The 13,209-nt window shown below is 51.9% G+C and overlaps 1 protein-coding gene across 10 annotated transcripts in view; it reads right to left on the bottom strand.

Annotated features, from left to right (window-relative positions):
* The window catches only part of Sned1 (sushi, nidogen and EGF-like domains 1), a 65,270-nt gene that overhangs the window by 8,822 nt on the left and 43,239 nt on the right, over positions 1-13,209 (bottom strand). For 6 of the 10 annotated variants that reach the window (XM_030252567.1, XM_006529317.3, XM_030252563.1 and 3 more), the window contains 13 exons: positions 11,650-11,763; positions 10,894-11,007; positions 10,479-10,592; positions 9,862-9,975; positions 9,256-9,552; positions 8,859-9,042; positions 8,557-8,669; positions 7,578-7,859; positions 6,304-6,448; positions 6,150-6,232; positions 5,221-5,316; positions 2,820-2,936; positions 2,159-2,246 (listed from right to left, as the gene is read on the bottom strand). In XM_030252567.1, the coding sequence (XP_030108427.1) occupies positions 2,159-2,246; positions 2,820-2,936; positions 5,221-5,316; positions 6,150-6,232; positions 6,304-6,448; positions 7,578-7,859; positions 8,557-8,669; positions 8,859-9,042; positions 9,256-9,552; positions 9,862-9,975; positions 10,479-10,592; positions 10,894-11,007; positions 11,650-11,763 (1,861 nt within the window). Of the gene's footprint in view, positions 1-2,158; positions 2,247-2,819; positions 2,937-5,220; positions 5,317-6,149; positions 6,449-7,577; positions 7,860-8,556; positions 8,670-8,858; positions 9,043-9,255; positions 9,553-9,809; positions 9,976-10,377; positions 10,637-10,893; positions 11,008-11,649; positions 11,764-13,209 lie in introns of those variants that run through there. The other 4 variants (XR_003954306.1, XR_003954305.1, XM_006529319.4 and 1 more) reach the window with 4 other exon arrangements.

Raw genomic sequence — 13,209 nt, 5'->3', positions numbered from 1 at the left:
TCCTCTCATCACGATGGCACCAAGCAGCACAGGGCATAGTGAGCGCATCTCTGGTTGTGTCTGAGGGTGTTTGCAGACAGCACTGAGACGAGAATGCCATGATGTGGGTGGTACCATCTCACAGACAGGAGTTCTCTTCCACTACACGAGCATGGACAGAAACCGCTAACCATGAGCTTTCCTTCACATTGTGTATGCCATGAATGTTGTCACAGTGACAATTCTAATTGTAACTGTCAACCAGTAATCCTATATTTAGCAAATATTTATGCCCAAAGTAAGGTTTAATCAAAGACCTTTTAAGACAAATGAGAGAACCATCATCTATGGATTTGTGTCCTCAGAAATGTCCCAGTAAGTGTTCTAGGGAAGGCGAATGATACCTGGAGGAATCCTAAACTTACACACAGGAGTGATGAGTGTGGGAAAGCAAGGCTTTGGGCACTGAGTGGTGACCACTGGCTGACAGTGCTGTGGCATTTACTGCAAGCAACTCAAGGTAAGTGGAGACAAGATGAAGGTGTGCACTGTAAATCCTAGCATGATGACTGGCAAAATGGAACAAGTATAATCTACAACAAGAACAAGTATAATTTTGGTTAGGCAGCAAACCAAAATTAGCCAGAAAAGAGGAAAAAGCAATAAGGATCAGATGGAACAATACAAAACAATATGTGATGTGATAGATTTAAACCCAGCCACATTACCCATTATGATAAGTGTAAAATGATCTAAACACTCTAATGAAAGACAGGTCAGACTGAATACAAGCAAGAGCCACCTATCTGTTAGATACAGGGGAGTCTCTTCAAAGATGCATATAGGTTACAAGAACAGGATAAAAAACTTGGTGAATGAAGGACTCCCCTCACATGGCAGGGGCATCTAAAACAGAGGCAGGCTCTGGTATAACCAGAATAGCCAGAAGCCAGAGGACTAACATGAGATTGCTGTTGTGGGTCCAGGGTGACAGTCAAGGCTGCCTCCGCAAACCCATATGGATTAGGGCCTCTTAGCTGTGCCTCTCTGACTAAGGAAGCCTAGCATTGCATCAAGTTTGCATAAGCTTTCTGCCATTTCCCCTCCTTTCTTTCATCTGCTTCCTCTTCCTTCGAGGAGCATCAGAGTGGCCTGTACAGTGTGGTCACATAGCACCTTCTGCACAGAGCCCCTCAGGAGCTCCACGATTCTTGGAGAACAGATACCACCGCCCATGTGAAAGTCTCCAAGATCCCAGGAACTCTTCTTTCTTCTGCTTTCACATTCTCTGCTCTATTGACCTGTTGTTCCTCAGACATACTGGGTATAACCTGCCACAGGACCTTGTAACAGATATACCTGATGTCTGGAACATTCTGATAGCCCCATCTCCTCCATATCTGTTCAGTGTCCCTGTCCCATGAAGCCTAGTCCTGTCTCCTCCATCCCTAGCTCTCCTCATCTCATATGTTCATCTTTCTTTCCTGGGTACTTCCTGATGTTGTTTACACTGTATAGCAGGTGTGCTTTGTGATGGTCATCCTTATCTAGGATGTGCGCATCTGGCCCTCTGAGTGCCTGGAACAATCCAGTACTGGAATGGCAAGCACTGAGACACAGTGAGTCTTATTGCAAGGAAGGTCTCCAGAGATTTGATAAGCAGTCCTTCCTCCCAGTGCTGATCGAGAAACTGAGGCAAGAGTGATTTGCCCAGGGGCACATCATGGCGGGTTGATGGTAGAGCTGGGACTGAAGTGCTGTTTGATTTCTTGGCTTTAAGGAAAGGAGGAGAGGCAGGTCCTGGAATGCTATGAGGGCTTCCATTCATGGAACTCAGCCTATGCTCTCTTCAGTCAACTCTTGGCTGCATGGGCTGAGCAAATAGTTTAGATAGGAGTGGTTAAAGCCAGTGTCTAAAGTCTCCATCCTTCCTCAGGTAGTAAGGACACAACTGGAGGGGCTGGAGAGATGGCTCAGCGGTTAAGAACACTGACTGCTTTTCCAGAGGTCCTGAGTTCAATTCCCAGCAAACACATGGTGGCTCACACACATCTGTAATGGAACCTTCTGGTGTGTCTGAAGACAGCTACAGTGTACTCACATACATAAGATAAATAAACAATTCTTTAAATAAAAAACATTAAGACATAACCAGGGCACAGAGACAGAACTGACTTACACATGGTGGCAGATGTCGCCTTCCCAGACAGGAAATGACTTGGTCTCAGAGAACAGCCGTGTGCAGGGGCGGGGCACTTTTTCACAGGCTATGATGCAAAAGAGAAAGAAAGGGCAGCTCTTAGGCAGAGGCTCTTTCCACCTCTCAAGTGAGACCCCTCCTCCAGGAAGCCCCTGCAAGCCTGTGTGAGCCTGTGGATCTGTGTGTGAGCCTGTGGATCTGTGTGTGAGCCTGTGGATCTGTGTGTGAGCCTGTGGATCTGTGTGTGAGCCTGTGGATCTGTGTGTGAGCCTGTGGATCTGTGCCAGTTCCTTTCTGGGGCCTTGCTTCAGGGTAGGGTGTTCAGCATCTGCAGGCTGGTTTTCTTTAAGTTTCATGTGGCCTCAGGATTCTTTTGTGTCTTCCTGGAGCTTCCAACACTTTGGGTACTCAGTCCAAATGTGTTCTGAGGAGCCTATGATCCTGCCACTGAATCTGTTGTCCCTCTCATCGGTCTGGCTCTGAGATGTTGCTTTGGAATCACCACCCCAGTTCCTGACTTCCTAGGCTTTATTCTGCAGTGCTTCTCAACCAGTGCTTTGGGCATCTCAGCGCCAAGTTCCAGGCTAGCACGACAGTTGCCCTGAGGCCAATACCCCCTTAGTAGCAGGCTCTGACTTACCAAGCTCACAGTGTCTGCCTTTGAACCCAGGCCTGCAGTCACAGCTGTGGGCATCGGCACCTGGGACACAGGTGCCTCCATTCTGACAAGCATCTTCTGAACAGCTGCCAGGGGTACCTGGAAACAGGAAAGCACCATCAGCTTCAGGGTCCAGAGGAGCCTGCTGCTACTGTAGGCTGCATCCCTTAGTGATACACAAGGACAGCAGCGGCAAACCTGTCTTCCTCCTGTTGTCAGACACTGGTGCGGGCTGCGAACAGTGCTGGCTGGGTCTGGACTGGGTCTCAACTGCTTATTGAGGAGACTGACTATTCCTTGTGGTGTGGACTTGGTCCCCTCATCATAATCATTTAACAATAGATATGTGGTTCTTTCTAGACTCTCTTAAGGAGTGTCACACTGGACTTATAGCATGTTTTGATATCAGGAATATGAATCTTCCTACCAGGTTAAATATCTAGATTAGCATTTGCTCTTTCACTTTTGTCCTTGAGGTCCCTCCATCCCAGGATGGCTGCTGTGGGAACCTTCCTCCTCCCCATAGATTCTTCCTGGGATTTGAAGGCACAACCTTGACCTGGAAAGTTGTTCAGTGAGGAAACAACCTTTGGAAGCATTAATGTGCTTTAGGGACTCCTGAGGGCCTTTTTGGGGATAGATAACACTTTTACTCAAGGAAGAAAAGTCCAACTCTTCCAGAGAAAAGGATCAGATGACCTACAAGGAAACAAGAACAAGACTGGACACCAGATGACAGTGGGGAGAGGAGTCCAGACCTGGCATCCTATGTCCAGCTGAAGGATCCTTTACATGAGAAGGCTGATAAATGTCAATGGGCATGCATGGCCTTTGGAGCTTGTGTACCAGTACCCTGTTGCACTAGACAAAGCCAACATACAGATAATGAAGGACAGTTGAAAGAAAGATTGAGACTCCTTAGAGGTCCTACAGTGTATAAACTCACACTAAGGCCACACTGGCATTAAGGTGGGGGAAATGGCTCACGGGAGGGAAAATGCTGGAACAAAGGAGATAGCCCAGGATGGACCCATGCATGTTTGGACACTTGATTCAGGTGACTGAGAGCTGGGATAAAAGCGTGTTCCTTACAGAGGACTCTCTCTATTGTAGTGTGTGACTCATTCCAAGACTAAGGACTCAGACAGAGCGCAGGATGGAGGTGGGCCACGTGGAGAGTCCAGGAGAAAAAAAAAAAAAAACACAAGACAAAGTTTCCTGTCAGATTCTAGCACGGGCCAGGCTCCAGAATTATCAAAGGCAGCCAAACTGGCAAACAGATGGACAGACAGCATGGGTGTGTCATGAACCAAAGGTCATGATTAGTTTTGTGTCTGAGGCCTTAAGAGATTCTTTTTCTTGTGATAGCACTGAAATGTGCCCCACTGCAGGATGTCAGTAGCCTTGAGGCCACCTGGACTTTTTGAGATGGAACCCAGGAGACTGACTCCACGGGGAAAACAGACTATTCTGGGCTTTATAAAAGGGGACATTTGGTACTCACAGGGGCCGACGTAACGGTCTTCAGTGAGCCTGTTCTATCCTCTCAAACAGCAGCACAAGCTGTGGTAAGGAGTGTTTGATGCTGCAGCATGCACAACCACCCTCCCAGTGTGCGCAGGGTCAAGAGCTGGCACAGGGGTCCCGGGTTGAGGAGAATACTGAATTCAGGGATCAGTGGGCCCTCTGTACCTCAGGCATTGTAATGCCCTTAATATTAACAGGTGTCCTTCCAGGGCAGTTTTCCAGGTGAGGTTACCTTGGGGTTTACACTTCTGCCATGTACTCTGATCTTCTGTGGGGCTAGGTGAAGACACTCTAAGTCTCTGGTGTGACTCAGAAGGAAGAAGGACCTCGGGGCCCTAGGAAACTCTAACCCATAATCCCTAGAGGGACAGAGCAAGAGTCCGACAGTTGAAGGAGCATCTGTTTGCGCTGCTAGCTGCTTGCTAGAGGTGCTGGAAACACACCTGGTGCTGTGTGGGCACAGAATAGTCCAAGCCAAGTCCTACATGTGGCCAAGCTTGGAGAGGCACTCCTCAAGCTAGGACTTACTCAGTGGCCACTCTTCACTGATTGCCACCTGACTTGGTACCTTCTCTATGAAGAAGTGAGCTGGGTGGCCTGAAGTGGATCCCCAGGGTGGGTGAGGGGCAAGGTGAGGGGGATTACTGGAAATAAGGAGGATAGAACAGCCTTTCTAAGATCCTGGGTGTGTCCTGTTCTCAGGTCTCTCACTCATGAACTGGGGGATTGCGCCCCAACTGGGGTGCCATTTGTCTCTGGGCAGACCTTATGCCTCCCAGCTTCCCACTGTGGCGCCTCTCGCTGTGGTAGCTATGAAGAACCACCAGCCCCCTTCCCTCCCTCGCACATGACTTACTTTCTGTGTCTTTGCTGCTGTTCTTGGGTAGCTGGAGGGCCAGATGGACCTGCTCAGGGGCCTCTGTGTTCTTGAGTGGCACCGGAGTGGTGGGTTCTAGGAGAAGCTAAGGGTGACCACATGGCCCTTGCTTCATGCCCTTGTCCACCCATTGATCTCACACACTGGCAATAATCACTGTGGCTCCAGCACTGTCCCCCAGCGGAGGCTGGGCCTTATTCTCCCTGCCCCTCTGAAAGCCGTGGTTTCTGCTTTCCTGAAGCTGCTTCCTAAGGGGCTTCACTGTTATACAGCTGATATCTGGGCCTCTGTCCTGCCCAGGGTCAGGTTCTCCTTTCCTTTCCCCTCAGCCATGCTCTCTGAGGAGTGGGGCCAGGGGTTTCTCTTCCTTATCAGCATCTTCAGCCATCTGGGTTCTTGGCCCCAGCTGCAAACCTTCCATCCCTACAGAACTTCTCTCTGCCCCTAGGCATTTTCTCTTGGCTCGTTTGTCTGGAGATCCCTATCTTGGTACTCCATAGCTCAGCCTGCCTACCTGCAGGTATCCCTTCTCTCACATCTAGACTTGGTGTCCCCTCTTGTCACTGCCCGCCCACTCGCTTACTCATGCCCTCGGCTCTCTGCACTTGAGCATTCAGTCACCATAGAGCTGGGGAATCCCATGAGGTTAGGGACCTGGCCTCTCCCAGGCAGACTTGGGGACTGCCCTTTACCTGGTAAGCAGTTGGCAGGAACCTTTCCTGCTACCCTAGAAGTCTAACCCTCACACACGGCCAGGATTGAGGTTGCCAGTAGAGCCAGGACTGACTGGCCAGTGCAATCTTTAAATCCAGATTTTAAGGATCTCAACATCTTTTATGCCAGGGGCAAGGGGAGTGAGGCCACTAGGGTTGCTACCAGGTTGGTGCCAGGAAGTTTGCAATACGCACGTGATCTCACAGTTACTGCTCTGCTGGGCAAGCCACCAAACCTGGCACTCACTCTTCCTCTTCCATCTACAAGCTCTGAGAACCTGCAGACAGGGCAGGAGGGTCATGGGTTGAGTGCAGACTAGGAACCCAGGGCTGGGGCTAGGGTGTGTACCTGGATGACTGAGTTGGTGTTTCAGGGGCACTGTGGTCATTGAGCAGGCGCAGCTCAGGCAGGCGCACAGGGGCTGGTCTGTTTCTGAGCATCCGTGAGTGGTGTCCTCCATGGTGCCAGCGTCTGTCGGTGCCATCCCTGGGGGCTGCCAAAAAAGAAGGGGGAGTAGCCACCAACTAGATTGCCTAGTGTTCCGGTATCTGACCCCACTGCAGAAGGGGCAACTCACACCCAGCCCTGCTTAGGCAGGGGCAGAGGGGGTGCACATTGCCTAAGAAGCCTGTGTCACCTATTACACCTTTCTAAGCAGAGGCCATGCACTTATGCTGTAACAGACAACACTGGCCTGGAAGATCAGCTCCCCACACTTCCAGCAGAGTCCCGATTTACCAAGTGAGGCTAGACTGTGGATCACAGCCCTTCAGCATCTCAAGCTAGGTGACTTCCTTCCTTCTCTACCTGCCTCCTCCTGACTGATAGGCTCATAGGGCAGGTATGCCTGGAGCCCAGCTGGTAGAATGGCAGGGTTGGGTCTGAGATTAGCATAGCATATAGACTCTGCCTTCACTGTCATGTCCACAAAGCAGCCTCATGGGCTGGGATGAGAAAGGAGAAGGGGACCAGGAAGGCTGGAGTGGAGCCTCACTCTCTTGGAGAGCATCAGCCCTACTCTGAGAACCTGCTGTCTTGTCTGTTCTTGTGCACCTTCCGCTTGTCTTCTCACTGAGTTTTGCTCCCTGCACTCCCGAAACTCTTCGCACGGCACCTCATGTAAGATTTGAGAATAAAGGGTATGCAGGGCACTTTCGGGTTCCAGTAGAGTACCCTGTCACCCATAGGAATAGACTGAGGTCGTTAATGTGGCCACCTGAATGTCTACACCCCAGCCTTTTGCTTTTGTCCTCTGTCCAGGTGTTCCTTCCTGTCCTCCCCAGCCACTTGTAGTCTCTTGCCCTTCTCTCCGGTGCTCATGCCCTGTGGCTCCTTTTGGGTCAGGCCTGGGCCCCTGCATTGCTGCCTGCTTGGTAGCTCTTTCATGATGAGGTCCTGTATTTGCTGCTAAGCCTGCTGGGATTAGACTGGTAAAACAATAAGATGAGACTCATGCTATCACTTGTCCTTCCTTACCCTTATGCCTAGGTCTCTGTTCCCAGGAGTGGCCCATGCAAGTTGTCTATGCTGCCTCTTTTGGGCAAGGACACTGCACCCCGAGAGCAGCAAACAGCAGCTTAGGTTTCAACAACTCCCCAGCCTCCTCCTGTCCCGGAACTCACAGGTGATGATGTAGAGGTGTGCAGGCTCACTGTGCAGCTGGCCCTGCTCTGTGCTCTGCACAGCTGTAACTGAGAGCTGGTACCGCCGACCTGGCATCAGATCACGCACTGTATAGGACACCAGCTTCCCATTGGGGATGTAGCGGCTCTTGGTACTTTGACTTGTGGTCACATTGATGACATAAGCCTCCAGTGAGATACCTGGAGCGGGGGTGTCCCAGACCATATGGGCAGAGGTAGCTGTGACTCGAGAGGCAGTCAGGTTTGCTGGTGGCAAAGGCCCTGGATGAGGAATGGACAGAAGGAGGGGGTAAGAGGTCAAAGGGCATCTGGTGGACCATCATCTAAGGTCTGCAAGGGATCTGGAGCTGCATCTGAAGCCAGCCTTGGTTACTGCCAACACTGTCATCCTGGTCAATGCTGCCATCCTGTCATCTGGGGTGGGGGGTAGCACAGGGATCCTGTATGCAGAAGTTAGGTCATGCCTCCAACATGCCTCCCCAAGTATCTGAGCCACAGACAGGCAGTCCTGAATCTGGGAGGCACAGAGTTTGACCTACTAGTCATCCTTGCTGTGTAAATCCCCTCTGCTCTCACACTCCCTTCTCACAGTTCATACAACAGAAAGAGCACGTGGACCAGTAATACCAAGAAATGTAGCCAGAGTGGGCTGGTCACATGACCCCAAAGCCCTGAGTAATATCATCCCAGTTTGCTCCTTGAACTCTGATGTACTCTTTGGAAGGCATACTGAGGAAATCTTGCTGTATTCAGGTGCTGGGGCAGCCTTGAACAATGTCTCTGACAAAAGGCTGCTTCTCCCTCTGCCCATCCAAATAAAGAGGTCTCAAGGAGGTCAAGGTCTGAGTTTACACTGTAAGGGCACTTTGGGCAGGATAGGATGCCAGGAAGGAAGTTCTAGTCTACAGGGTACCATAGGTGAGAGAGTACTGAAGGCAGAAACTGCCTGTCTGCTTACGGGTCCACACGTTCAGTGGAGCTGAAGCCAGGCTCTCGGTAGGATATTCAGCTCCTCCAGGCCCACTAAGGGTGGTTAGCCGCACAGTGTATCTTCTCCCTGGCAGCAGGTCCCTGTCAGAAGTGGACAGGAGGAGAGGAGCATCTAGGAGCTCTAAATGACCAGGAGTCCTATTTTGCTGATAGTGGTCCTGGCCAACTCTGTGAGGGTCAGATCAGGCCCCACCCCCCTCAGATGATGGATGGCAGGCAGGTACACAAAGAACACTCTGGGACCTGTATTCCTGCAGCATCTTCTCTTACCCAAATGTGAGGCGGTCCACACTCCTGTCCACCTCAGTGGACTGGACCGCAGAGGCCTCGGGGTAGAGGATGGACACCCGGACCCTGCTGACAGTGGCGTGCTGGATCCTGTGAAGAGCCCACTGCACTGAGATGGCATTGGCTGAAATGTTGGTGACCTCAAAGTCTTCTATAGGGCGGGGTCCTGCAGAGCAATAAACCACTCAGCTGATGCTGCCTGCATCACCTGCTCCTCACCTCCCAGCCAGTGCCTGCTCCTTCCTACCCAAACCTTTCTCTCATCCACCCTTCTGGTTACTGCATCCTTCCCTGTAGGAAAGGCAGCCCCCACACAGAGCTGTCTGCTAAACAGGGTCCTCTCCTGGGCAGCCAGGGCCAGGCCACCTCGGAAACTCACGGGTGCGGGTGAGCAGTGCTGCAGGCCTGCTGATGTCATTTTTGTTGTTTGTGTTTCTCTTGACTGAGAAAACGGAGATATTGTAGGCGCGGCCGGCTGCTAGGGCCCGAAGCTGGTGAGAGGAGCGGCTCCGGTCCACAAAGTCTGTGCGCCGGGACGATCCATCCGAGGAGGCATAGGTGACTGCATAGCCATCCAGCACCTGCCTGGCCGTGGTGCCCTCGGGTGGACTCCAGGAGATGGAGACCCCACTCTCCTCCACCCTTTCTACCCTGAGGGCTGTTGGTGGGAGGAGCTCTTCAGGGTTGCACCAAACACAAAGGAGGTAGAGGGGTTAGCCTTTAAGCATGAAAGAGTAGCTCCCAGTCAAGTCACCTAGATTGGCCCTGGGTCACCCAGGTCCTTCCTAGCAGGGAGCCTTCTCACTTGGGTGACCATGGCCCTTTGGAGGTTTACATTTCTACATAGGTGGCTGTTGGCACCCCCTCCCTGCTCTGAAGGGGGCCTAGGTCAGCAGCTGTCTGCCCATCTTTCCCTCCTGGTCCCTGGCCTACCTTCTGGCCCCCTTGCTCCTCCATCCTCCTTCCCGGAGCTCCTGGCCCTCACCTTTGGTGCAGTCCTTGCCTGTGTAGCCCACTTTGCAGGTACAGCTGTGGGACCCGTTGCTGGCCAAGCAGTAGCCGCGGCTCCCACAGGGGCTAGAGAAGCAGGGGTCACTCACTGAGGGGGGAAATAACATTGAGGGGGGAGTTAGGGGAGTTTCTTGTACCTTGGCTTCTTGTTGGCATAGGTGGCTTGGGTGGGGGAGGGGTGGGGTAGTGTCATGGCATCTGCTCTCTCTTTCTGCCTTTCAAGCTAAGTGCTGCCTGCCAGGCACTGTATGGCCAAAACAAGCCTGGCTCTAGGGTGGTGCTCCAACCTAGAGAGATACTAGAGAGACTGTTTCATAGAGAGACTAGAACACTGACCAGGAACACTCTGGTGTTGGGCATTATGGGCAAGGATAAATTGCTGTGGGTGCCTGTGTCCTGAAAAGCCTGACCAAGTGTGGGGCTCTGGGGATGCCAGCCCAGCCTATCCAGGGACAACAGAGCCAGTCAAGGTGGGCATGAGGCTGCAGACTGAGCATGTGTTCCTGGAAGTGGAAGTGGAGGAAGATGAAGGCAGCAAACAGGGTACCAAGGAGACCAGACGGCCAAGGAAGGCCCTCAGGGACATCCTACCTGTCTCACAGTTGTAGCCAAAGAAGCCCTCTGGACACACGCACAGGTAGGCCCCACCACCGTCCTCACACCGGCCTCCGTGCTGGCAGGGGCTGGAGGCACAGGCATCCACCTCTGGAGAACACCCAAAGGGTTGGCCCGAGCTGCAGGGAGGGACTCTGGGGGAGGGAGGAGAGGACAGCGGGAAGAAGGGATAGGGGGGAGGCAAGGAGCAATGGCCAGGAGAGGGGTATGGCGCACCTGTGGGTAGGAGGGGCTCTCAGGGACCCCCCGCCCAGTTTCCTTCCTCCCTCCGGGTCACCACAGCCTTGGGAGTTTCTCTCTCTGAGTAGCTTGTCCAGCAAGAGGATGGCTCCTGCTTCCTCTGATCTCCCAGCAGCCCAGGTTCTGTGGGACCCACCTGAAAGAACCCTACCTGTTTCACAGTGGATTCCAACAAAACCTTCAGGGCACTGGCAGATGAAAGCCCTGGGGAGGTCCCTGCAGGAGCCCCCATTTCTGCATGGCTGTGCTTGGCACTCATCTGTCTCTGCACAGACAAGGGATAGCACTGACTCATATGGGAACCTCCTGCATGTCCCCCAGGATTCTATTTGCTCCACAATGATCAGCAAGGCCCTGAGCCCTCAGTGCCTGGGCACTCTACTCTGGACCTCAGCCTTTCTTCTGCCACATCCACTTGCTCTTCCTTGGTTGGGTTGCTGCCCATTTCCAGCACCTAACATCCTCATAGTTGCTTCTGTGCATGCTCCATGCTCCCTAGCATCACAACTGGAAACAGCTCCTAAGCTTTGCCCTTCCAGAAGCTGGGGTCTCTGTTTTGGGACTTCAAGCCCCATACAGGCACGAGGGATGCAGGTCTCACCCTGCTGTATATTGGTCAGGCCTCTGCTCCCTCCTGTAATGGCAGTACCAGGTGTCAAGGGCTGTGACCTGCCCATCTTCTCTGCCCCACCCCCAGGCCTGACTGATGCCAGGCCAATGATTTTCAGATGAGCGCTCAGTCTCCAGGGCAAGAGGGGACAGAGAGCTTTTAAAATCTCTCCTGGCCAGCAGAATGGCCCCAAGAGTGAGTGGGATGGTTATTTAGACAGAGTTCTGTCCTGGGGAAAGATGGTGTGACAAGGTGGCCATGGCTGGGGAAGCCCAATGCCATCAGCAGACCTCTTACCTAGCTCACAGTGGACTCCTTCATACCCCGGGCTGCAGAGGCACTGGTAATCAGCAATGAGGTCCTGGCAGGAGCCTCCGTGCAGGCATGGCTGAGACCGGCACTCATCTACTTCTAAGGACAGACCCCCCAAGAACAAAACAAGATGGCCATTATTACTCTAGATGAAAATGGATAGGAAGTAGCTCTGGGAAAGTTTACAATACGCCTTGATACGTAAAGAAGCCAAACCAGGGTTATCCTCAGAGATCTCGAGCCTGGCTCGTGCCTGTGAAATGACTAGGTTGCTCCCAAACCTCTCAAAGACTCCATCCTTCAGCCTGTAAGGTTTTGAAGGATCCTGCTGTTTCTGTATATAGCACACACACGTAACCAGCATGTTTGGGGGACTGTCTGTAGGCTCACCGTATACTGCTTTTCCTGGAAGTTGTGCTCCTGAATTTGAATGTTCACTTTGAGAAAAGTCTAATTTCACACTTAAGTAAATGAATGGTGGGGGCTGGAGGCGCCTCAGTGGTTAAGGTCATTTATGACTCTCGCAGAGGACTCAGGTTGGAGTCCCAGCACTCACGTGGTGGCTCTGTAATGCCAGTTTCAGAGGCTCCAACCGCCCTCTTCTTGTCTCCTCAGGCCCCCATGTAGTATACATCCATAAGCAAAACACTCATACACATACAATTACTTTTAAAAAAGAATTAAATCGACTGGCCACATTGGGACAAGAAGCCAGAGCGATATTTACCCATCACCTTTCGTGCCGCCCCCTCCCCCCATTCTACACCAATGCTGTGTCTGTCATTTCTTTCTCTCTTTAAAATTATTTTTAAAATTTATTTTTTGAGACAGGATTTCACTATGTAGCCATGGCTGGCCTGTAACTCTTTTTGTAGACTAGGCTGGTCTTGAACTTAGGGAGATCCTCCTCCCTCCCTCCTCCTCCTCCTCTCCCTCCTCTTCCTCCTCCCTCCTTCTCTTCCTCCTCCTCCTCCCTCCTTCTCTTCCTCCTCCGCTTGTCCCTCCTCCTCCTCTCCCTCCCTCCCCCCCCCCCCACTGAGTGCTGAGATTAAAGATTAAAGGCATGTGCTACACCCAGCCCTAAAATTAGTTTTAAAGTTTGATGAGTTGCCGAAACAGGACCTGGCTTTTGTTGCTTCTGACCTTTGCCCACAGAGTACCATGGAAATGGTTCTTCCTCACCCCTCGCTTTGTGAGTAGGAGAGAGACACCCACATTGCCGTGGGACTCTGTGGCTCACTGCTCTCCATGCTGTTTAATGCTCCATAGTTGCTGTCGTCATATTACATCCTGTCTCATTTGGTGAGCACTTGTGTTGGTTCCAGATTTGTGTGTGTGTGTTTAACTACAAAAGCTGCTGTGGTGGGGGTTTTCTGCATATCCTGCCTGGTGTTGATAGGTGAGTTTAAGTTTACTGGGAAATGGCATTGTTCAGACGTAGGCTGCACTGGTAGTCACCTTAACAAGCCAAATCATTTCCACATGCTTCTGGCAACTTATATAGAGTCCCTCTAGCGACCAACAAGACATTTTGTTGTCTATGTT

Source organism: Mus musculus, chromosome 1 (genome assembly GCF_000001635.26).
Source record: "Mus musculus strain C57BL/6J chromosome 1, GRCm38.p6 C57BL/6J".
NCBI classification, from domain to species: Eukaryota; Metazoa; Chordata; class Mammalia; order Rodentia; family Muridae; genus Mus; species Mus musculus.
This window is presented reverse-complemented; position numbering and strand designations above follow the sequence as displayed.